Here is a 23,463-nt window from a genome sequence, read left to right on the forward strand (position 1 = left end):
TTCAGGTAAACAGGATCTCACCTGTGAGCTCTGAAAGTGTAGATGGGCTCCACATCTAACGCAGCACACCTGCAAGGTTAAAGTGGGTTTCAGAACCTGGAAACAAAGTATTTTAACTAAAATACGAAATATTCTGCAGTTTTCATGTGACTCTGTGGCAACACCGCCCCCCTCAGGTCAGACCGTGAACTGCGAGTCAACACCGCCCCCCTCAGGTCAGACCGTGAACTGCGAGTCAACACCGCCCCCCTCAGGTCAGACTGTGAACTAAGTCAACACCGCCCCCCTCAGGTCAGACCGTGAACTGCATCAACACCGCCCCCCTCAGGTCAGACCGTGAACTGCATCAACACCGCCCCCCTCAGGTCAGACCGTGAACTGCATCAACACCGCCCCCCCTCAGGTCAGACCGTGAACTGCATCAACATCGCCCCCCCTCAGGTCAGACCGTGAACTGCATCAACACCGCCCCCCTCAGGTCAGACCGTGAACTGCGAGTCAACACCGCCCCCCTCAGGTCAGACCGTGAACTGCGAGTCAACACCGCCCCCCTCAGGTCAGACTGTGAACTACATCAACACCGCCCCCCTCAGGTCAGACTGTGAACTAAGTCAACACCGCCCCCCTCAGGTCAGACCGTGAACTGCGAGTCAACACCGCCCCCCTCAGGTCAGACCGTGAACTGCATCAACATCGCCCCCCCTCAGGTCAGACCGTGAACTGCATCAACATCGCCCCCCCTCAGGTCAGACCGTGAACTAAGTCAACACCGCCCCCCTCAGGTCAGATTGTGAACTAAGTCAACACCGCCCCCCTCAGGTCAGACCGTGAACTGCGAGTCAACACCGCCCCCCTCAGGTCAGACTGTGAACTGCGAGTCAACACCGCCCCCCTCAGGTCAGACTGTGAACTGCATCAACACCGCCCCCCTCAGGTCAGACTGTGAACTAAGTCAACACCGCCCCCCTCAGGTCAGACCGTGAACTGCGAGTCAACACCGCCCCCCTCAGGTCAGACTGTGAACTGCGAGTCAACACCGCCCCCCTCAGGTCAGACTGTGAACTAAGTCAACACCGCCCCCCTCAGGTCAGACCGTGAACTGCATCAACACCGCCCCCCTCAGGTCAGACCGTGAACTGCATCAACATCGCCCCCCCTCAGGTCAGACCGTGAACTAAGTCAACACCGCCCCCCTCAGGTCAGACCGTGAACTGCATCAACACCGCCCCCCTCAGGTCAGACCGTGAACTGCATCAACACCGCCCCCCTCAGGTCAGACCGTGAACTGCATCAACACCGCCCCCCCTCAGGTCAGACCGTGAACTGCATCAACATCGCCCCCCCTCAGGTCAGACCGTGAACTGCATCAACACCGCCCCCCTCAGGTCAGACCGTGAACTGCGAGTCAACACCGCCCCCCTCAGGTCAGACCGTGAACTGCGAGTCAACACCGCCCCCTCAGGTCAGACTTTGAACTGCATCAACACCGCCCCCCTCAGGTCAGACTGTGAACTAAGTCAACACCGCCCCCCTCAGGTCAGACCGTGAACTGCGAGTCAACACCGCCCCCCTCAGGTCAGACCGTGAACTGCATCAACATCGCCCCCCCTCAGGTCAGACCGTGAACTGCATCAACATCGCCCCCCCTCAGGTCAGACCGTGAACTGCATCAACACCGCCCCCCTCAGGTCAGACCGTGAACTGCATCAACATCGCCCCCCCTCAGGTCAGACCGTGAACTGCATCAACACCGCCCCCCTCAGGTCAGACTGTGAACTAAGTCAACACCGCCCCCCTCAGGTCAGACTGTGAACTGCATCAACATCGCCCCCCCTCAGGTCAGACTGTGAACTGCATCAACACCGCCCCCCTCAGGTCAGACTGTGAACTGCGAGTCAACACCGCCCCCCTCAGGTCAGACTGTGAACTGCATCAACACCGCCCCCCTCAGGTCAGACTGTGAACTGCGAGTCAACACCGCCCCCCTCAGGTCAGACTGTGAACTGCATCAACATCGCCCCCCCTCAGGTCAGACTGTGAACTGCATCAACATCGCCCCCCCTCAGGTCAGACTGTGAACTGCATCAACACCGCCCCCCTCAGGTCAGACTGTGAACTGCGAGTCAACACCGCCCCCCTCAGGTCAGACTGTGAACTGCATCAACACCGCCCCCCTCAGGTCAGACTGTGAACTGCGAGTCAACACCGCCCCCCTCAGGTCAGACTGTGAACTGCATCAACATCGCCCCCCCTCAGGTCAGACTGTGAACTGCATCAACATCGCCCCCCCTCAGGTCAGACTGTGAACTGCATCAACATCGCCCCCCTCAGGTCAGACTGTGAACTGCAACCCTGACCTCCATCATGTTCATCCAGCTTTTGATTGAAAATAAGTTATTCAGTGCATCATAATCCTGGGTTTGTATCAGTTTGAGGTTTAAAAAGATGACTCTGGTTAAATTGAACTCTCACTTCTTGGCCGGCGCCGTCTTCTGGAGGTTCCACAGTTTAAGGGTGTGATCCTCGGAGGCTGTGACCAGAACCGGCTCCACCGGGTGGAAGGCCAGACTCCGGACCGAGTCGAAGTGGCTCCGCAGGGTGAACTTTGGATTCCAGGTTTTCCTCAGAGCGTCTTTGTTGTTGGTGATCTGAGGAAGGAGTTAGAACCAAGAGTTAGAACCACAGAGAAACTATGTGGGAAGTGATTTTATAGCAAAAAACCCAAAGACACAACAGCTCTGGGAGGAACTCTGACTCACTGCCATTTTTATTCAGACAAAGGTGCAGAATCTGAATCTAAATAAAACCGAGCAGAGCTTCACCCAAACATTTAGGCTACATTTCAACTACAGGAAACTCAGAAACAGCAGAATCCTTTTCGGGGAGGCAGAGCCTTCAGTTATCAGGCCCCTAAAAGCAGAATGGGAGGCAGAGCCTTCAGTTATCAGGCCCCTAAAAGCAGAATGGGAGGCAGAGCCTTCAGTTATCAGGCCCCTAAAAGCAGAATGGGAGGCAGAGCCTTCAGTTATCAGGCCCCTAAAAGCAGAATGGGAGGCAGAGCCTTCAGTTATCAGGCCCCTAAAAGCAGAATGGGAGGCAGAGCCTTCAGTTATCAGGCCCCTAAAAGCAGAATGGGAGGCAGAGCCTTCAGTTATCAGGCCCCTAAAAGCAGAATGGGAGGCAGAGCCTTCGGTTATCAGGCCCCTAAAAGCAGAATGGGAGGCAGAGCCTTCAGTTATCAGGCCCCTAAAAGCAGAATGGGAGGCAGAGCCTTCAGTTATCAGGCCCCTAAAAGCAGAATGGGAGGCAGAGCCTTCAGTTATCAGGCCCCTAAAAGCAGAATGGGAGGCAGAGCCTTCAGTTATCAGGCCCCTAAAAGCAGAATGGGAGGCAGAGCCTTTAGTTATCAGGCCCCTAAAAGCAGAATGGGAGGCAGAGCCTTCAGTTATCAGGCCCCTAAAAGCAGAATGGGAGGCAGAGCCTTCAGTTATCAGGCCCCTAAAAGCAGAATGGGAGGCAGAGCCTTCGGTTATCAGGCCCCTAAAAGCAGAATGGGAGGCAGAGCCTTCAGTTATCAGGCCCCTAAAAGCAGAATGGGAGGCAGAGCCTTCAGTTATCAGGCCCCTAAAAGCAGAACGGGAGGCAGAGCCTTCAGTTATCAGGCCCCTAAAAGCAGAATGGGAGGCAGAGCCTTCAGTTATCAGGCCCCTCTCTGTGGAACCAGCTGCCAGTTTGGCTTCAGGAAGCAGACACCCTCTCTACCTTTAAGATCAGGCTGAAGCTTTCCTTTCTGATAAAGCTTATAGTTAGGGATGGCTCAGGTGAGCCTGAAACATCCCATAGTTCTGCTGCTATAGGCCCAGCCTGCTGGGGGAGCTCCCATGATGCACCTCTCCTCCCTCCATGTACAGATGACATCATTGCTGTCATTAACTTGTGTTTCTCTCTCTCAGCAGGTGTCTCTGGCCTGGTGTTACGCTGCTTGTTGTCCCCTCTTTCCTGTCCTCTCAGCCCCAGCTGGTCCAGGCAGATGGACCCTTCCTGGTTCTGGTTCTGATGGAGGTTTCCTCCTGTTAAAAGGAGTTTTTTCCCTCCACAGTCGCCTCGTGCAGCTCAGGACCAGAGAGAAGCTTCAGTTAATCTGTTGGTTTCCTGAGCTGCACTTTATCTATCGGCTCTGTGTGAATTGGACTGAATCTTTGAAGTTACATAAATAAAACCTATCTGATCTACTTTTTCTCCTCCTCAGATGAGAGGAGGTCTAAACATGTTCTTCACTCACGTCGTACGCCAGGCTTTCTGCCTCGTTGGCGACAGTCAGCCCGGCCAGTTCTCCCAGTCCCAGCTCGTTGGACACGGCTTCGTCCACCCGGCCCAGAATAAACGACTTCCCAGCCGACGGCAGGAACGTCATCGGCTCTGCGGGGAGGAGACGGGAAAACCTGAGTTCAACTCTGAAGTACAGCTGATGAACGGACCGAGGTGGAGGGCAGGTTACCGTCTTCAGAGCGGCCGACTTCGTGCTCATTGAGCCTGGGAACGCTGGGCCTGGAGGGCGGCGTCATGGAGGACAGCTCCTCGGTGTCCCGCAGGTTGGCCAGCATGTCCTGGAGTTTGGACCGGTTCGGTCCTGCAGGAGGCGGGAGCAAGAATCAGCAACACAGAGGAAGGAGAGCTGCGTTTGAGTTAGAACTGAAGAGGAAAAGTAAAATGAAGAGCTGAAACAATGGAGACGAATAAAACCAGAGAAACAAAGTAAAGAGACAAAAGAAGAAGAAATCTGAGAGCCTCTTACTGAGGTTTCTACAACAAAAACACAGCAAGATTCACATTTAAGGAGGGAAGAATCGGTCCGAAGGAATCATCAGGAAAAGGTACTGAACAAAAAGGTTTTAAAGGAAGAGAGAAACGACAGAAGAAAAGAGTGGGAGGAAGGAGGAAGCTTGGGTCAGGACTTACTCTTCACCCCCTTCTTGCCCTTGCGCTCCTTCCTGTACTGCTCCTTGAGCTGAGCTATCAGCCCCTGGTCCACGTCCCAGGCCAGCTCACCCAGGGGAGGCTGCTCTTCCTTCTCTGCAGGAGGAAGGTGGGAGAAACATGCTGTCAGTGCCTGCATCACCACAGTTTATCACACTTATCTCACAAAACAGAGGTGGAGGAAGGGCGCTAAAGCAGAATATATTCTGTTTTTCTCAGTTCTGACGGGTTTATGCTCGGTGCAGAGATGGAAGCAGCTCATGACTCACAGATTATCCTTTCATAAGGACACGGTTTGGTGTGTTAAACGTAAGCAGCGGGTCTGAAACAGATGAGAGGAGCTGCCAGGTTAGAGCAGCCGGTTCTGAAAGTCTAAAATCAAACGAAACGAATGAAAGCAGCTGGAAACGGAAGAGTTTCCTGCATCGATGAGGGGAAAACGTTACAGAAACACTTAAACTGAAGCCATGATGATGGTTCTGCAGCACCAGAACCAACAGGCGCCCCCTGCAGGCGAGGAGTGAAACAGCAGCTTTTTGTCACCTTCTGGAGGCTGAAAGTCCAAAAGAAGCTGATGAATGAAAAAAGCAGCTTTGCCTCCTGAAGGTACGGAAGCCCGAGAGGCAGGAGAACTAAATTAATTATAGGCCTCCATTTTCTGACCAGATGAACGTTTTCTCCTCTTTCAGGAGCCGTAAAAAACAGAAATCATTCGTTTTCTACGTCTTTTTTCTCCTTTATGAGCCCAAACAAATAAAATCTGGTTTTTACTTTTTACTGTGTCCGGGCTGCAAGTCGAGCCTTTAATGAACGTCTCCTTTGGACTGAATCATGTTCAAAGCAGTCAAACTGAATCATGTTCAAAGCAGCCAAACTGAGTCATGTTCAAAGCAGTCAAACTGAATCACGTTCAAAGCAGCCAAACTGAATCGTGTTCAAAGCAGCCAAACTGAATCATGTTCAAAGCAGCCAAACTGAGTCATGTTCAAAGCAGTCAAACTGAATCACGTTCAAAGCAGCCAAACTGAATCGTGTTCAAAGCAGCCAAACTGAATCATGTTCAAAGCAGCCAAACTGAATCACGTTCAAAGCAGTCAAACTGAATCACGTTCAAAGCAGCCAAACTGAATCGTGTTCAAAGCAGCCAAACTGAATCGTGTTCAAAGCAGCCAAACTGAGTCATGTTCAAAGCAGTCAAACTGAATCATGTTCAAAGCAGCCAAACTGAGTCATGTTCAAAGCAGTCAAACTGAATCACGTTCAAAGCAGTCAAACTGAATCACGTTCAAAGCAGTCAAACTGAATCACGTTCAAAGCAGTCAAACTGAATCACGTTCAAAGCAGCCAAACTGAATCACGTTCAAAGCAGCCAAACTGAGTCGTGTTCAAAGCAGTCAAACTGAGTCACGTTCAAAGCAGTCAAACTGAATCACGTTCAAAGCAGCCAAACTGAATCGTGTTCAAAGCAGCCAAACTGAATCATGTTCAAAGCAGTCAAACTGAATCACGTTCAAAGCAGTCAAACTGAATCACGTTCAAAGCAGTCAAACTGAATCACGTTCAAAGCAGTCAAACTGAATCATGTTCAAAGCAGCCAAACTGAATCACGTTCAAAGCAGCCAAACTGAGTCGTGTTCAAAGCAGTCAAACTGAGTCACGTTCAAAGCAGTCAAACTGAATCACGTTCAAAGCAGCCAAACTGAATCACGTTCAAAGCAGCCAAACTGAATCACGTTCAAAGCAGCCAAACTGAATCACGTTCAAAGCAGCCAAACTGAATCGTGTTCAAAGCAGCCAAACTGAGTCGTGTTCAAAGCAGTCAAACTGAATCACGTTCAAAGCAGTCAAACTGAATCACGTTCAAAGCAGCCAAACTGAATCGCGTTCAAAGCAGCCAAACTGAATCGCGTTCAAAGCAGCCAACCTGAATCGTGTTCAAAGCAGCCAAACTGAGTCGTGTTCAAAGCAGCCAAACTGAATCGTGTTCAAAGCAGCCAAACTGAGTCGTGTTCAAAGCAGCCAAACTGAATCACGTTCAAAGCAGCCAAACTGAATCACGTTCAAAGCAGTCAAACTGAATCACGTTCAAAGCAGCCAAACTGAATCGTGTTCAAAGCAGCCAAACTGAATCGTGTTCAAAGCAGCCAAACTGAATCACGTTCAAAGCAGCCAAACTGAATCACGTTCAAAGCAGCCAAACTGAGTCATGTTCAAAGCAGCCAAGCTGAATCACGTTCAAAGCAGCCAAACTGAATCGTGTTCAAAGCAGTCAAACTGAATCACGTTCAAAGCAGTCAAACTGAATCACGTTCAAAGCAGCCAAACTGAATCACGTTCAAAGCAGTCAAACTGAATCACGTTCAAAGCAGTCAAACTGAATCACGTTCAAAGCAGTCAAACTGAATCATGTTCAAAGCAGCCAAACTGAATCATGTTCAAAGCAGCCAAACTTAATCATGTTCAAAGCAATCAAACTGAATCATGTTCAAAGCAGCCAAACTGAGTCATGTTCAAAGCAGCCAAACTGAATCGTGTTCAAAGCAGCCAAACTGAATCACGTTCAAAGCAGCCAAACTGAGTCATGTTCAAAGCAGCCAAACTGAATCACGTTCAAAGCAGCCAAGCTGAATCACGTTCAAAGCAGCCAAACTGAATCGTGTTCAAAGCAGTCAAACTGAATCACGTTCAAAGCAGTCAAACTGAATCACGTTCAAAGCAGCCAAACTGAATCACGTTCAAAGCAGTCAAACTGAATCACGTTCAAAGCAGTCAAACTGAATCACGTTCAAAGCAGTCAAACTGAATCATGTTCAAAGCAGCCAAACTGAATCATGTTCAAAGCAGCCAAACTTAATCATGTTCAAAGCAATCAAACTTAATCATGTTCAAAGCAGCCAAACTGAATCGTGTTCAAAGCAGCCAAACTGAATCACGTTCAAAGCAGCCAAACTGAGTCGTGTTCAAAGCAGCCAAACTGAATCGTGTTCAAAGCAGCCAAACTGAATCACGTTCAAAGCAGCCAAACTGAATCACGTTCAAAGCAGCCAAACTGAATCACGTTCAAAGCAGCCAAACTGAGTCACGTTCAAAGCAGTCAAACTGAATCACGTTCAAAGCAGTCAAACTGAATCACGTTCAAAGCAGTCAAACTGAATCACGTTCAAAGCAGTCAAACTGAATCACGTTCAAAGCAGTCAAACTGAATCATGTTCAAAGCAGCCAAACTGAATCATGTTCAAAGCAGCCAAACTTAATCATGTTCAAAGCAATCAAACTTAATCATGTTCAAAGCAGCCAAACTGAATCACGTTCAAAGCAGCCAAACTGAATCACGTTCAAAGCAGCCAAACTGAGTCATGTTCAAAGCAGCCAAACTGAGTCATGTTCAAAGCAGCCAAACTGAATCACGTTCAAAGCAGCCAAACTGAATCACGTTCAAAGCAGCCAAACTGAGTCATGTTCGAATGAATGAGAGATGAAGCTGGGACAGCACAGGACCGGTTCTTCTTCTGCATGTGAGACCTGCTCTGATAATCAGCTCAGTTCTTTTTCTGCTGAAACTGAGATGATGAGAAGCACCTGAGGAGGAGAACTGGACCTGGACTTCTGGTTCTGGAGGCTCAGAATAAAAAGCTTAAAAACATGTTTCTCTCCTTGTGGTTTGGTGACGGTTCTGCAGCTCACATTAAAACTTCTGGGAATCAGAAACCTCGGTGAAACGAGTCCTTTTGTGTTCTGAGGCTGAGTCAGCGCTGAGTCACGAGCTGCGGAGGAGAGCGCTCCCTGATTGGCCGGAAGGCACTGAAGCGTTGCTAAGTAACAGAAGAAAAAGGTGGATTTGCTTTAAAGTGCAGGTCGCCAGCTGGTGATGCCTTCAGGGACTCGCTCTGCTTCATGTACGATGAAGCCAAAAGTCAAACTTCAGATCAAAATGTTTCCTTGTTTTTAAACAGGCAGCAGAACTGGTAGCAAAGCGGCTTTTTAAAGTCTTTGCTCCGTGGCCGATTTTATTTCTGAAGCTTTTAAAGCAGCTGATGTGAAAAATAAAACACCCTGATCCAGCAGCTTCAGCAGCAGTGAGAGTAAAACTAAGTGAACCACAGCATTTCAGTCAGGCTGAGGTCTGGACTCTGACTGGACCATTGCAACACCTTGATTCTTTTCTTTTTCCCACATTCTGCTGTAGATCTGCTGCTGTGTTTGGGGTCTTTGTCCTGTTGATGAGCCAGTTTCAGCCCAGCTTTAGCTGTGGGACAGATGGCCTCACATCTGACTCTAGAATACTTTGGTATCCAGAGGAGTTCATGGTGGACTCAATGACTGCAAGGTGCCCAGGTCCTGTGGCTGCAGAACCAGCCCAGATCATCAGCCCTCCACCACCGTGCTTGACAGCTGGTATGAGGTGTTTGTGCTGATATGCTGTGTTTGGTTTCCTCCAAACGTGCTGCTGTGCATTAGGACCAAACATCTCCACTTTGCTCTGGTCTGTCCAAAGGACATTGTTCCAGAAGTCTTGAGCTTTGTTCAGATGCAGCTTTGCAAACCTAAGCTGTGCTGCCATGTTCTTTTTAGAGAGAAGAGGCTTTCTCCTGCAGCCCTTCCAAACAAGCCATCCTTGTTCAGTCTTTTTCTAACTGTGCTGTCATGACCTTTAACCTTTAGCATGCTAACTGAGGCCTGTAGAGTCTGAGATGTAGCTCTGGGCTTTTTCACCTTGGTGTGACCTTTAACCTTTAACATGCTAACTGAGGCCTGTAGAGTCTGAGATGTAGCTCTGGGCTTTTTCACCTTGGGGTGACCTTTAACCTTTAACATGCTAACTGAGGCCTGTAGAGTCTGAGATGTAGCTCTGGGCTTTTTCACCTTGGGGTGACCTTTAACCTTTAACATGCTAACTGAGGCCTGTAGAGTCTGAGATGTAGCTCTGGGCTTTTTCACCTTGGGGTGACCTTTAACCTTTAGCATGCTAACTGAGGCCTGGAGAGTCTGAGATGTAGCTCTGGGCTTTTTCACCTTGGGGTGACCTTTAACCTTTAACATGCTAACTGAGGCCTGTAGAGTCTGAGATGTAGCTCTGGGCTTTTTCACCTTGGGGTGACCTTTAACCTTTAACATGCTAACTGAGGACTGTAGAGTCTGAGATGTAGCTCTGGGCTTCTTCACCTTGGGGTGACCTTTAACCTTTAACATGCTAACTGAGGCCTGTAGAGTCTGAGATGTAGCTCTGCGCTTCTTCACCTTGGGGTGACCTTTAACCTTTAACATGCTAACTGAGGCCTGTAGAGTCTGAGATGTAGCTCTGGGCTTTTTCACCTTGGGGTGACCTTTAACCTTTACCATGCTAACTGAGGCCTGTAGAGTCTGAGATGTAGCTCTGGGCTTTTTCACCTTGGGGTGATCTTTAACCTTTAACATGCTAACTGAGGCCTGTAGAGTCTGAGATGTAGCTCTGGGCTTTTTCACCTTGGGGTGACCTTTAACCTTTAGCATGCTAACTGAGGCCTGTAGAGTCTGAGATGTAGCTCTGGGCTTTTTCACCTTGGGGTGACCTTTAACCTTTAGCATGCTAACTGAGGCCTGTAGAGTCTGAGATGTAGCTCTGGGCTTTTTCACCTTGGGGTGACCTTTAACCTTTAGCATGCTAACTGAGGCCTGTAGAGTCTGAGATGTAGCTCTGGGCTTTTTCACCTTGGGGTGACCTTTAACCTTTAACATGCTAACTGAGGCCTGTAGAGTCTGAGATGTAGCTCTGGGCTTTTTCACCTTGGGGTGACCTTTAACCTTTAACATGCTAACTGAGGCCTGTAGAGTCTGAGATGTAGCTCTGGGCTTCTTCACCTTGGGGTGACCTTTAACCTTTACCATGCTAACTGAGGCCTGTAGAGTCTGAGATGTAGCTCTGGGCTTTTTCACCTTGGGGTGACCTTTAACCTTTAACATGCTAACTGAGGCCTGTAGAGTCTGAGATGTAGCTCTGGGCTTTTTCACCTTGGGGTGAACTTGCTGGGACGTCCACTCCTGGGAAGATTGACAGCTGTCCTGAATGTTTTCCACCTGTGAATAATCTTTCTCTCTGTAGAATGATGGACTCCAGATAGTCTGGAAATGGCCTTATAACCCTTCCCAGACTGATGGGCAGCAGCAGCTGCTTCTCTGAGATCATTGCTGGTGTCTTTCCTCCTTGGCATCATGTTAAACTGACAGAACTCCTGATTCTATCTTAGTTTTTGTTCTATGATGTATTTAGATTCTGTGAAACCTGAAAGATTTTAAAGCCTCACCCCACTCTCCGCTGTCCTCGCCGCTCCTCGACTCAGGTGACACGTCCAGTTCGTCCAGACTTGCCAGGAAGTCGAAATCTTTCAGAGCTTCCTCCGTGTCGGGGTCGTCGCTGAGGTCGGACGTGGTGGAAGACGGCGTGGACGACTGCTTCTTCCTCACCATCTGAGACACGAGGAAGAATATGTCGTATTTATCATGAGAGGGAAGCAGGCAGGAGGCTGAGCTCATCAGCATCTGGAAGGACACATTTCATACAGTCTTTCATTTTAATGCATGTCAGAAATGAACAGAACTTACAGCAGCCAGGTCCAGGACGGTTTTGTCCTTAGCCTCACTGTCCTCCTCCTCCTCTTCATCACTGAACTCTGCCGCCGCGCTCTCTATGAACTTAAAGGCCTCCAACACGGTGGCCGAGTCGGACATGTCGGGTTTACTGGAAGAAAGGTTGTGCAGGTTGTTTCTGGGAGGATCTTTCAGGGTCTGTGGCTGTGTGAGCGTGCTGATGCGGTACCTGACCACGCCGCTGTCCTTCATGGAGGACGGATCGGTGCCGTTGACCAGGAGCTCGCTCTTCTTCTCCGAGGGTTTCCCTCCCGAGTCTCGGGTCAGGCCGAGCAGCGCCCTCACCCTCTGAGACTTCACATCCAGGATGGTGTCGGTGTAGCCGACCTCCTGCAGGTATCTGGGGGGGGGACACGGGTCACTGGTTACAGCCAGGCCCATCCAACCGGACCTTCCAGTCCTCCTCCTCTGTGGGAGGAGCCTGGAAGTTCAGCTGCACAGACGCCGTCTCTGAGCTACTTTCAAGGGGAAGTTCTGGACCTTATTTCTGGCATAAAACACGTTCTTCTACGATAACAGTTTGGTGAAAGTCGGCGATGACGTTGTCCCAGGAGACGAGTGTATAGAAAGCCCCCCATAACCCCCCGATAACAACAACAGAGCTCTGAGCTAACAGCAGCTATGAGCTAACAGCAGCTCTGAGCTAACAGAGCTCTGAGCTAACAGAGCTATGAGCTAACAGAGCTCTGGGCTAACAGAGCTATGAGCTAACAGAGCTATGAGCTAACAGCAGCTCTGAGCTAACAGCAACTCTGAGCTAACAGCAGCTCTGAGCTAACAGCAGCTATGAGCTAACAGAGCTATGAGCTAACAGCAGCTATGAGCTAACAGCAGCTATGAGCTAACAGCAGCTCTGAGCTAACAGCAGCTAGGGGCTAACAGCAGCTATGAGCTAACAGAGCTCTGAGCTAACAGAGCTATGAGCTAACAGAGCTCTGGGCTAACAGAGCTATGAGCTAACAGCAGCTCTGAGCTAACAGCAACTCTGAGCTAACAGCAGCTCTGAGCTAACAGCAGCTATGAGCTAACAGAGCTATGAGCTAACAGCAGCTATGAGCTAACAGAGCTATGAGCTAACAGAGCTATGAGCTAACAGCAGCTATGAGCTAACAGCAGCTATGAGCTAACAGCAGCTATGAGCTAACAGAGCTATAGCACACGTTCATTCATCCATTCTTCTTAAAGTATTGGTGAAATAAAGACAGATAATGCCTTATTTAGAGGCTGCATCCTCTAAGCCCCGTTCACTCCGTTATATGGATCTCCAGTTATCTAAATATCTTCTGAAGGACGCCGACTTTCACCAAACTGTTCTCAGTGAGCAGATGAACGTATTTCATGCCAGAAATAAGGTTTAAAAACACCGGAGTTCCCCTTTAAGGTGATTCTGCCAGATGAGGCTGTTATAAAACCAGGATTTTATCAGAGCAGAGCGACAGTCTGACACCAAGTCTTTTTGGGCTGATTTCAGTCCCAGTTTCTGACTAAACATCTGTGAATGAGAGCAGCTTTATGTGAGTTCAGCTGGATTAATGAACGCGTTATAAAAAGGAAACGTCACATTTCTCTCATTATCTCCCTCTGAAAGTGCCCTGTTCTGCGTTCGATGTGGAAATCGTGTGCAGCAGCTCTTCTTCTGGTCTGAGATGACGTCAAAGGAACGATAACGGCTCATTTTACAGACTTTGCCCCAAAGATCTTCAGATTTAGTTCATCATGGGTTGTTAAATCTAACACTTAACCGGCCTGGTTCACACCCCCAAAGTGAAAAACTACAGCAAAGTGAGCCTAAATCCCTCTTCAGTCATTTTTAACTGAAATCAAAGAACAGACTTGTCTAATAAAACCGGTTTCGTGTCGCTTCGCCTTCTTCTGAACACATCAAACACCAACTCAAACCTCTCAGATGGGAGATTTTCATCCTTTTCTTGGTCTTAACAGTTCTTCTAAGAATAAAAACGGAGGATTTTAGACTTCTGATTGGGCTAGAAATCAGACATTTGGTGCATTTTCTGTTCAAGCATTGAAAGACTCAGTGCTGCACCCTCTGAGCTGCACAACAACACCTTTACGGCGACAGACACCATCTCAGTGCACTTTGCTTAAAGGTTGTAAATAAATCAGAAAACACAGAATTAGAGGTTTTCTCTGAAGCTGAGCAGAACCTCGGACCCGCTGACTGAGACCTGAGGCCGAAGTGTGGCTGCCAGCTCATCACAGCTGGAGCACATCTGTTCAGACCCTCAGAAACAAAGGCTCAGGAGGAGCTTCAGAACCCGGTACTGTACCTTCAGGCTGGACACAGGGAGCAGCGTTGGATCCTCAGAGGACGGTTTACTCTGACCCAGTGTTTGTTCAGCAGTCGGCCTCCTTCCTCCTCCTCCTCCTCCCTCTGTACCAGCCTCTCCGATCGCAGGAGGCCTCCACACAATCCTCCATTCAGTGCCACCACACACAGGCCCAGCCACAGCCACTCGCTGTCTGAGCCAACACGTGCACGCCCCCGTGCACTGACAGTAGCACAAGGACGCTTTCAGGAGCGACGCGTTTAAAGGGGCTGCTCACGGGCGTCTTCTCATCCAATCACAAGCGTCTCTGACCCAAAACTCAGTCGGGTTCTGAGACATCAGCAGCAGAACTAAAGTCCAGCAGCTCCTAAAGGACATCAGGCTGTTCGACCCGATCCGAGCCGATCCATAAACTCTTTGCTTTGAAAGAGTAAAACATCAGTGAATGCACCACGGACTCTCACTGTCACGTTTATAAAAGACTCGCCGGCACCGAGCGGCACATTTGGTGCCGAGTGATCGCCTCCGAGCCCACGGAGCGCCTTTAGCTTCTTCCATAACCGCCCTTCGTCAGGTCAGAGCTTCCTGTTTCCGGTTTTCATTCAGGTTTCCAACGCAGGCTGGAGCTCCGCTGATAGGAGGCGTTAAATCTACGACTGGTTCACATGGTCAAGGTGTCGCAAGTGTAGGTGACTACAGGTTCAAGTTAAAATGAGCCAACCGAGGAGCACAGGGAGACAGTTCAGGTCCCGTCTGTTTGAAACCGGCTGATTTTATTCTCCAATAACAGCCCAACACCTTTAGCTGGTATCAGCTTCTCTTCCAATCAGCAGCAACGCAAACACCTGGTGACACGAACCTCTCAGCTTTCAGTCTTCTTCGTTTTTCTCCAATAAAATGTTGTAGTAGAACTTCACGTGTGTGGTTTTAATGTTACGATGTTTTAATGCTACGATGTTTTAATGTTACGATGTTTCAATGCTACGATGTTTTAATGCTACGATGTTTCAATGCTACCATGTTTTAATGTTACGATGTTTTAATGTTACGATGTTTCAATGCTACGATGTTTCAATGCTACGATGTTTTAATGCTACGATGTTTTAATGTTACGATGTTTTAATGCTACGATGTTTTAATGCTACGATGTTTTAATGCTACGATGTTTTAATGCTACGATGTTTTAATGTTACGATGTTTTAATGCTATGATGTTTTAATGTTACGATGTTTTAATGCTACGATGTTTCAATGTTACGATGTTTTAATGCTACGATGTTTTAATGTTACGATGTTTTAATGCTACGATGTTTTAATGCTACGATGTTTTAATGTTACGATGTTTTAATGCTACGATGTTTTAATGCTACGATGTTTTAATGTTACGATGTTTTAATGCTACGATGTTTTAATGTTACGATGTTTTAATGCTACGATGTTTCAATGTTACGATGTTTTAATGTTACGATGTTTCAATGCTACGATGTTTTAATGTTACGATGTTTTAATGTTACGATGTTTTAATGCTACGATGTTTCAAAGTTACGATGTTTTAATGTTACGATGTTTTAATGTTACGATGTTTTAATGTTACGATTTATTTATTTAATGTCGGTGCTAACGACGTGAACTCACTGTCTGAGCAGCTGGCGTCCTTGTTTCCAGCTGAGCTGATGGCTGCTGTTCGGAGGACTCGGAGTCTCGCCGTCGTTTCCTTCATCTGAGACACAGAGAAAGAGTCACAGCCACAGCTCTGCCTGGTTATTCATTAATTAATTCACTCATTAATTCATTCACTCATTCATTCATTCATTCAGAATAACAGAATAAGTCCCCCCCCCAGTTTGTTTCTGGGCTGCCCTCAGTTTGGCCCCCAGGGGGCGACAGAGATGTTTCTTTCTAGATAAAACTACAGAAGTCACATGACTTGGTCACATGACCCCATTGGAGCTCCCGGGTTGTGTCTCACTCATTCCCTACAAAGGGAAATGAATGCAGCGAACTCAACAGAAAAATCTTTCCGACGCTACTCGCGGCATCGGTAATGACATCATCGCTGTCGCACAACTAAAACGTACCACTTTAACGTCGTCTCACACAACACTTTGTTAACTGGAGGCTTTTGATTACTGTCCTGTCATTCTTCTGTGTCATCGGCTGACTACGAGCAATTCACCGGAAAATAAACAACTTTCCCTCGCTCCCAACCGGCTGCGGAGGCGAAACGTTGCATGATGGGATACGTTGCTCCGGTCAGTGACCATCGGACGCTCCGACACGTCGCTGTGAATTGTGGGATACATTCGGCGCACTAAACATTCGGACAGCACTACAAAATGGCGTGGTGTACGTAGTGTTGAGGGAGGGGCAGCTCCTGTTGTTGCTTCTTTTTCTTCTTCTGCAGTTCTGGCAGGAGAACTGGCGCCGCCTGCGGGACGTCTCCATGAACAGTCGACGGCGGAAACGAGCAGAAATATTAATTTTTAATCGCGGCCAATGACGCCGACACGAAGAACGCAGGCTGAGAGTGAAGGCCTGGCTCCGCCCACGATGATGTCACACTTATAAAACTCACCTCTGTAGATCTGTCGGTTTTTACTTCTTCTGAACATTCAGATAAATTCAGAACATGAAGAACTCAGGTGACCTGTGTGATGTCATCAGAAAGGGGAGGGGCCACGTCCTGAATCAAGCTTTGCCATAATACGAGCCAGATGTTTAGGAAGCTGCGCGGCTGATCCACAACGGCTGAAAGCATCACGTGACATTTTATCAGCAGCAGCAGAAGAAGAAGTGTGTCTCACCTGAGTCGTAGCTCGGAGGTTTGATCTCCCCCTGGTTCAGTTCTGTCCCGTATTTCAGCTTGTGGTGCTTGGCCCTGAGGACCAACACAAACAGGTTAGCACATCTCGCCGCCGTATCGTTTGCGGCGGAGCCTGGTGGAACCTCTGCAGGCGTCTCGCTGGTTAACAGGAAGTAGAACTCGGTGACGGTGTGTTTATTGTGTTTTTACTGTGGAGCTGAAATAGAGACTGATGATGATAAAAAATGTCTTTTTTATCGTTTATTGACAAGAAACTTAATTCAGAAGCAGACGAAAACAGCTTTTTCACATATTTTGAAGGTGTTTGATGTTCTTGGCTCTTTATATGTGTCCTGATCTGTGGAACCTGCAGGGTCCCTGAACGCCTCAAACCGCTGATAACAGATCCTGAGGAGGATCATTCATTCTCCTCAGGATCAGCTGCTAGATGTTTGGGGGGCGCTCACCTCTCCTGTTTGAGGGCGTACTCCAGCATCTTGATCCTCCTCACCAGGTCCTTCTTCAGGTTCTCCTGGCCCCTCCTCTCGCCCTGCAGGAAGGCGATCTGCGCCTGCAGAGCAGCGAGGAAACACCGAGTCACGACAGAGAAAAGAGGCCCTGAACTCATCAGACGTTAAGATGCAGTCGAACACCAGAGTTCAGATGATAACAGGATAAAAACACAAAGTAAGAACCGATGCATGAGAACATGTAAACGCTTCAGGGTTCTACGGAAGCCCTGAAAGGACAGCGAGAACTCAAAAATGGATCCAATTCATGACTTCAGAGCATGTTTTTAACAAAAGTTTCTTTATTTCTCTTTGAAATTAAATTATTTACAGCTGTTTTTATCTTTTATCATGAATTTCTTTCACCTGATGAAACTTTGACCTCATTTATAAAACAAAAAGTTCTTCAGATATTCAGAATATATTTTCTGCTGTTTCATCCGGCAGAAATAAACAGACCCACATGGGAAAAAAGAAATGTTATATTTCAGAGATAACAAAAAGAAAAAAACAAAGACATTTAATGTAAAAAGAGACGTCCAGAATTAGTCTGAAATAAAACCGTTTGGAGCCACTGATTGGCTCTTTGCTCCCATCAGAATCACTCAGAGTCAACAAAGTGGATAAATATGATCAAAACGGGTCCAGATGGACAGAAAAACAACAACAGCAATGAGGGACTCGTATGTCGGGTCCTGGGGGGGGGGGCACTGTGTCATAATCTGCTCTTTGATGATCTCTGCAGAAGCAAAGCAGTGAAACAGAAACAACAATCTGAGGGGGTGAAAGTGACCCTAAAGTGACCCTAAAGTGACCCTAAAGTGACCCTAAAGTGACCCTAAAGTGACCCTCAGCTGCTAACAGCTGCCATGGAATCACCTGCAGCTGAAGCCTGAAACCGAGCCGGATGTGAACATCAAATCCAACCTGAACTTTCAGCCGCCTGCAGCTCGGTCCACTTTCTGAGGGTCAGCAGGTTCAGACCCCAAAGCCTCCTGGGAAACGAGGGCGTCTGTGCCTGATCCGACTCTGATCCGACTTAACGTCGGATGACGAAGCAGCAGCGTGGGAACAGAAGAACCCGGGACTTCCTCAGACTTTAGACAGAACCATTAAACCCCCGGTCACCTGGAAAGCCATGTGGCGTGCAATAACCGCGCCTTTCGTCTCATTTTACGCTAACGCTGCCCCAATCTTAACCTGAGAAGGAGTAAAACGACACAGGAAAAGCTCAAAATGTGCACAATGACATGAGAAAGGTGCAGAAAGCGGCGTGCTATTCACACGCGTTGCCACGACAACACACTGAACCGAAGAGAAGACGTCACAGGGAGATGGGAGGAGCTCCAGTCAGGGTTAAAGGTCAAACAGGAAATAAAGTGAGGACACGGCTTTCCTTCTTATTTTCCCGTTTTTCAGACTTTCAGGGTCAGAGAGTAAAAACAGAAATGAATCCCGTCAGGAGCTGCCGGAACGCGATGGAACCGAGCTGCTCTGAGCTCTGAGCCCGGTCCAAAGCTCAGCGGGCCGAACCGAGCTGCTCTGAGCTCTGAGCTCGGTCCAAAGCTCAGCGGGCCGAACCAGCTGACTCTGAGCTTGTTTCTGAGCTCGGTCCAAAGCTCGGTCCAAAGCTCAGCGGGCCGAACCGGCTGACTCTGAGCTTGTTTCTCTGGAGCTGCAGGCCCTGCATGCAGAGACCCAGCTGCTATCCAGCCGGTCCAGGATACCAAAACCAGGTCAGCAGTTATATTTAATGTAACTGCTGAGCTGCGGCGCTGCAGCCAGCAGACTCCTCCGCACAGCATTCAGCTTCAGTTTAACTCCACTTTCTCACGCTGCAGATGTGACTAAACCTTTGCAGCGACTCCATCATCAAAGCTCAGTGACGCTCACTTGTTGCCATGGCACCCGAGGATGGTGATGAACTCAGTGGGATGTTCATGGCCTCCTGCGTAGGACGGCATCTGCTGCGTGTTGTAGGCGTTTTCTCATAATTATAGATTCTGAACGCCGTGTTTCGGCTGTGAAATCCACGAGCAGCAGAGTGGCGCTGGAAACCGGCTGACTGCAGAGGCCACCCCAGCACGATTACCACCAACGCTGTATGGCAGCGCTCCGATGACCCGACGCCGACCTCCTTCTCTACTTTAGTCGCGTTTTCCAGTCCAGTTAAGCTGAAAATCATCTGATGGAAGGAAAATGTTAAACATGTGGAAAGTGCATCCTGCTGTAAACTTACTTCATGTTCTCTGCCTGCAGGAGACTCAAACTAACTGGAAAAAACGTGCAGCTATCAGCCAGAACATTAAGACCACTCATGGATGATCATCTTGTCAGGTCATCTTCTTTAAATTCTCTTTTCCTTTGCTGCAGATGGTGAAAATGAACCGTGGAACCATGTTTTTAGCTGCAGTTTAATCAGCCTGAACAGTTCAACCCAGACAGCGCAGTCGCTCCACGTGTGTCCTGTAATCAGAGCTGCTGTATTCTGAGCTGTGGGAGTCCATCTCACTGCGTGTGTCAGTGCATGTGATGGTGCACGTGAGTCCCTGTTGCAGACTTTTCCTCCTGTGAAGCTGGGAATATTCCTGCTTTTTAACCACTCACGCTTCACTCTGAGAGTTTCTTCCTCCTCTGGGAGCAGAACTCTGCTTCCATCCACTCTGAGCTGCATTCCTGCTTCTTCCCATCAGAACCAAACTGCTGATCCAGATAAACTCAGAGCTGAGAGTAAAGAGCTTCTAACAGGGCTCTGTTTTAATGACTCAAAGCTGCAGGAAACAGCCGGTGCCGGTTGGTGCCGGACCGTGTTGGACCCACCATCGGACCGTCTGCTTTCAGACGCTTCAGTAACTCTGCAGAGGATCTGTTCCTGGTTCAACCAGCAGCTGCTGGAACCAGCTCTCTGGTTCTGTCTGCAGCTCTCTGGTTCTGTCTGCAGCTCTCTGGTTCTGTCTGCAGCTCTCTGGTTCTGTCTGCAGCTCTTTGGTTCTGTCTGCAGCTCTCTGGTTCTGTCTGCAGCTCTTTGGTTCTGTCTGCAGCTCTTTGGTTCTGTCTGCAGCTCTCTGGTTCTGTCTGCAGCTCTCTGGTTCTGTCTGCAGCTCTCTGGTTCTGTCTGCAGCTCTCTGGTTCTGTCTGCAGCTCTTTGGTTCTGTCTGCAGCTCTCTGGTTCTGTCTGCAGCTCTCTGGTTCTGTCTGCAGCTCTCTGGTTCTGTCTGCAGCGCTCTGGTTCTGTCTGCAGCTCTCTGGTTCTGTCTGCAGCTCTCTGGTTCTGTCTGCAGCGCTCTGGTTCTGTCTGCAGCTCTTTGGTTCTGTCTGCAGCTCTCTGGTTCTGTCTGCAGCTCTTTGGTTCTGTCTGCAGCTCTTTGGTTCTGTCTGCAGCTCTCTGGTTCTGTCTGCAGCTCTCTGGTTCTGTCTGCAGCTCTCTGGTTCTGTCTGCAGCTCTTTGGTTCTGTCTGCAGCTCTTTGGTTCTGTCTGCAGCTCTCTGGTTCTGTCTGCAGCTCTCTGGTTCTGTCTGCAGCTCTCTGGTTCTGTCTGCAGCTCTCTGGTTCTGTAGATCTGTCCTCATGTCGTCCAAACGTCATCAGGAAGCTTCCAGAACAGCTGATTGGCTCATGCAGGGAGTGCTGCTTGGTCTTAGCTTAGCGCTGCTCTGGCAGCATTGTAAACATCAGAGATAATGTGTCACATCCCTGCTTCTTCACTGTTAACTTTGTGAGATGGAGGTCCCCCAGCTTTGCTTTTCCCTCTTTCTCACAGGTTACTCTGAGCCTCTGTAAACGGGGTTTAACCGCCGCTCGGACCCACTGAAGCAGGATCGACCACATTACTTCAGGACAGGAGAAAACAGGGATTTCCTGCTGCTTAAATCCGCAGCAGTGAGGGATTATTCTTCCAGAAGACGAGGGTGTGTGGAGGGAGGAAAAGCTGCGGCTGCTCAGATAAACTGAGAAGAAAGCAGCTCGACTGAGACGGGGTCAGAAGTTAAGTTAAGTTCCACAAGCTGAAGACCAGAAAGCAGCCGGACAGGATGTTAGAGTCTGGGGAAACACCGGTCCTCTCCTCACTCTCTGTGTGTTAGCGTTACATTATCGGCATGTTTCTGATAAAGATGGAGGTCTCCAGGTCCAACTGTTTAATGAGGTTAATAAATCCAAAATGTTTAAACGCAGTAATTAACGGTTCACATGCATTACTACGAGTTACGCTGTGCACATCTCCGGCTTGGTCCATCACTGCTGATGAGAAAGCATTGTTTGCTAGCATCTGCTGCTAACTTACAGCTAACTGCTAACCTACAGCTAACTGCTAACCTACAGCTAACTGCTAACTTACAGCAAACTGCTAACTTACAGCTAACTGCTAACCTACAGCTACCTGCTAACTTACAGATAACTGCTAACTTACAGCTAACTGCTAACTCACAGCTAACTGCTAACTTACAGCTAACTGCTAACTCACAGCTTACTGCTAACTTACAGCTAACTGCTAACTCACAGCTAACTGCTAACTTACAGCAAACTGCTAACTTACAGCTAACTGCTAACTTACAGATAACTACTATCTTACAGCTAACTGCTAACTCACAGCTAACAGCTAACTCACAGCTAACAGCTAACTCACAGCTAACTGCTAACTTACAGCTAACTGCTAACTCACAGCTAACTGCTAACTTACAGCTAACTGCTAACTTACAGATAACTGCTATCTTACAGCTAACTGCTAACTCACAGCTAACTCACAGCTAACTGCTAACTTACAGCTAACTGCTAACCTGTTTCCCTCTGGGATCAGTAACTATCTGTATCTATATGTAGAGCTGGAGTGTTTCTGACTGCAGGAACAGCTTCATTACGTCTGTTTACTGCCACGAACACCAAAGGGTGGAGTTGAGCTCCTGCTCCACCCTGAAAACAGACAAAGCAACAAAGAGGTGTTAAAACAGGGCTGAGACAGCGAGCCGCTGAGCTTAAACCAACAGATATTTGGACCAAAGTCTGTCTGAAACATCTCAATGAAACCTTTGTGTCAGATCGTTAAAAAAGGCAGAATGTGTCACCTTTAGGCGACACACAGCCAGAAGACGCTGTGATGTTCCACTGTGAACACGCCACTGTTAATCAGCTCCACTCAGATCTCTGTGGACCTCCCTCCAGGCGTCACTCAATCTGGTAACAAGCTCCAAACCTTCCCTCTTCTTCATGTTTCTGTTTCACAGACACTTTGTAAACTGGAGCTGCCCACGCTGCTGGCATCACCATGACGCCAAACTCCACGTCTCCTTCCTCACAAAGGAGCTGGATCAAAGGGGGGGATAAAGAGACAGGAGGAGGAGAGAAAGTCCTCTGATATGAAGCCCAGAGGAGGAGAGAAAGTCCTCTGATATGAAGCCCAGAGGAGGAGAGAAAGCCCTCTGATATGAAGCCCAGAGGAGGAGAGAAAGTCCTCTGATATGAAGCCCAGAGGAGGAGGAGAGAAAGCCAAAGAAAACGGGGGTAGTGGGTTGGCTGTGCGAAGAGCGAGAATAGCAGCATGACGAAAGCCGCTCGCTTCCTTCCCTGCGGGGAATGCTGATGACAAACGTGCTGCAGAGACTTTAATTAGAACAACTCAAAGCCTTGAAGAGCCGAGGAGGAGGAGGCAGGGAGCCTTCCACACCGTCTGGGTTCAACCCTCCATCACAGAACATCAAGGAGGCGCTCATCAGGGCTGGGGCTAAACAAGTGACCGTCTTCTGCTTTATGACCCGAATCTGAGCCGAATCTGAGCCGAATCTGACCCGAATCTGACCCATGTAAAAATGTTTCTTCATTTAAAACAAACTGCAGGTTTCTGCTGGAAACAGCAGCATCTTTTCAGATAAAAACAGAAATAAAGTGACAGCAGCATCCAGACACTGAAGGAAAAGGTATTTAAATGAGAAACTCTGCAGCTGTGAGGTCACAGAGAGACTCTTCCTGTTCAAACAGACTCCAGCAGAAACGTGTTATTATCCAATATTACACCATGATTATCTCCTCTGAGAACAACCCTCATTAGGAGCCAGTGTGCTGCAGCTGGGAATCCTGATGCTAACGTGCACGCAGGCACGTGCACGTAGGGTCGCTCTGACACATAACTGCAGACCAAACAGGAATATTCTCCTCCCTCGGTTCCGCTAAAGAGAACCTTTCAGGGTCGGGGGTGGAGTCATGTTTATGCAATGCATGACGTCACTGAGAGGAGGGAGGTTAAAGGTCACGGTGTAAAAGGCCGCCCACCT

General features: G+C 48.6%; 1 protein-coding gene across 1 annotated transcript in view; it reads right to left on the reverse strand.

Moving 5' to 3' along the window:
* The window catches only part of LOC140305260 (striatin-like), a 38,354-nt gene that overhangs the window by 5,425 nt on the left and 9,466 nt on the right, over positions 1-23,463 (reverse strand). Inside the window, exons 2-12 of the mRNA XM_072384029.1 lie at positions 17,159-17,262; positions 16,693-16,766; positions 15,524-15,608; positions 11,771-11,941; positions 11,557-11,692; positions 11,259-11,421; positions 4,960-5,073; positions 4,499-4,630; positions 4,283-4,419; positions 2,473-2,648; positions 22-69 (exon numbers count right to left, since the gene is read on the reverse strand). Of these exons, the coding sequence (XP_072240130.1) occupies positions 22-69; positions 2,473-2,648; positions 4,283-4,419; positions 4,499-4,630; positions 4,960-5,073; positions 11,259-11,421; positions 11,557-11,692; positions 11,771-11,941; positions 15,524-15,608; positions 16,693-16,766; positions 17,159-17,262 (1,340 nt within the window). The remainder of the gene's footprint in view (positions 1-21; positions 70-2,472; positions 2,649-4,282; positions 4,420-4,498; positions 4,631-4,959; positions 5,074-11,258; positions 11,422-11,556; positions 11,693-11,770; positions 11,942-15,523; positions 15,609-16,692; positions 16,767-17,158; positions 17,263-23,463) is intronic.

Source organism: Leuresthes tenuis, unplaced genomic scaffold (genome assembly GCF_036924035.1).
Source record: "Leuresthes tenuis unplaced genomic scaffold, fLeuTen1.0.hap1 SCAF_4, whole genome shotgun sequence".
Classification (NCBI taxonomy): domain Eukaryota; kingdom Metazoa; phylum Chordata; class Actinopteri; order Atheriniformes; family Atherinopsidae; genus Leuresthes; species Leuresthes tenuis.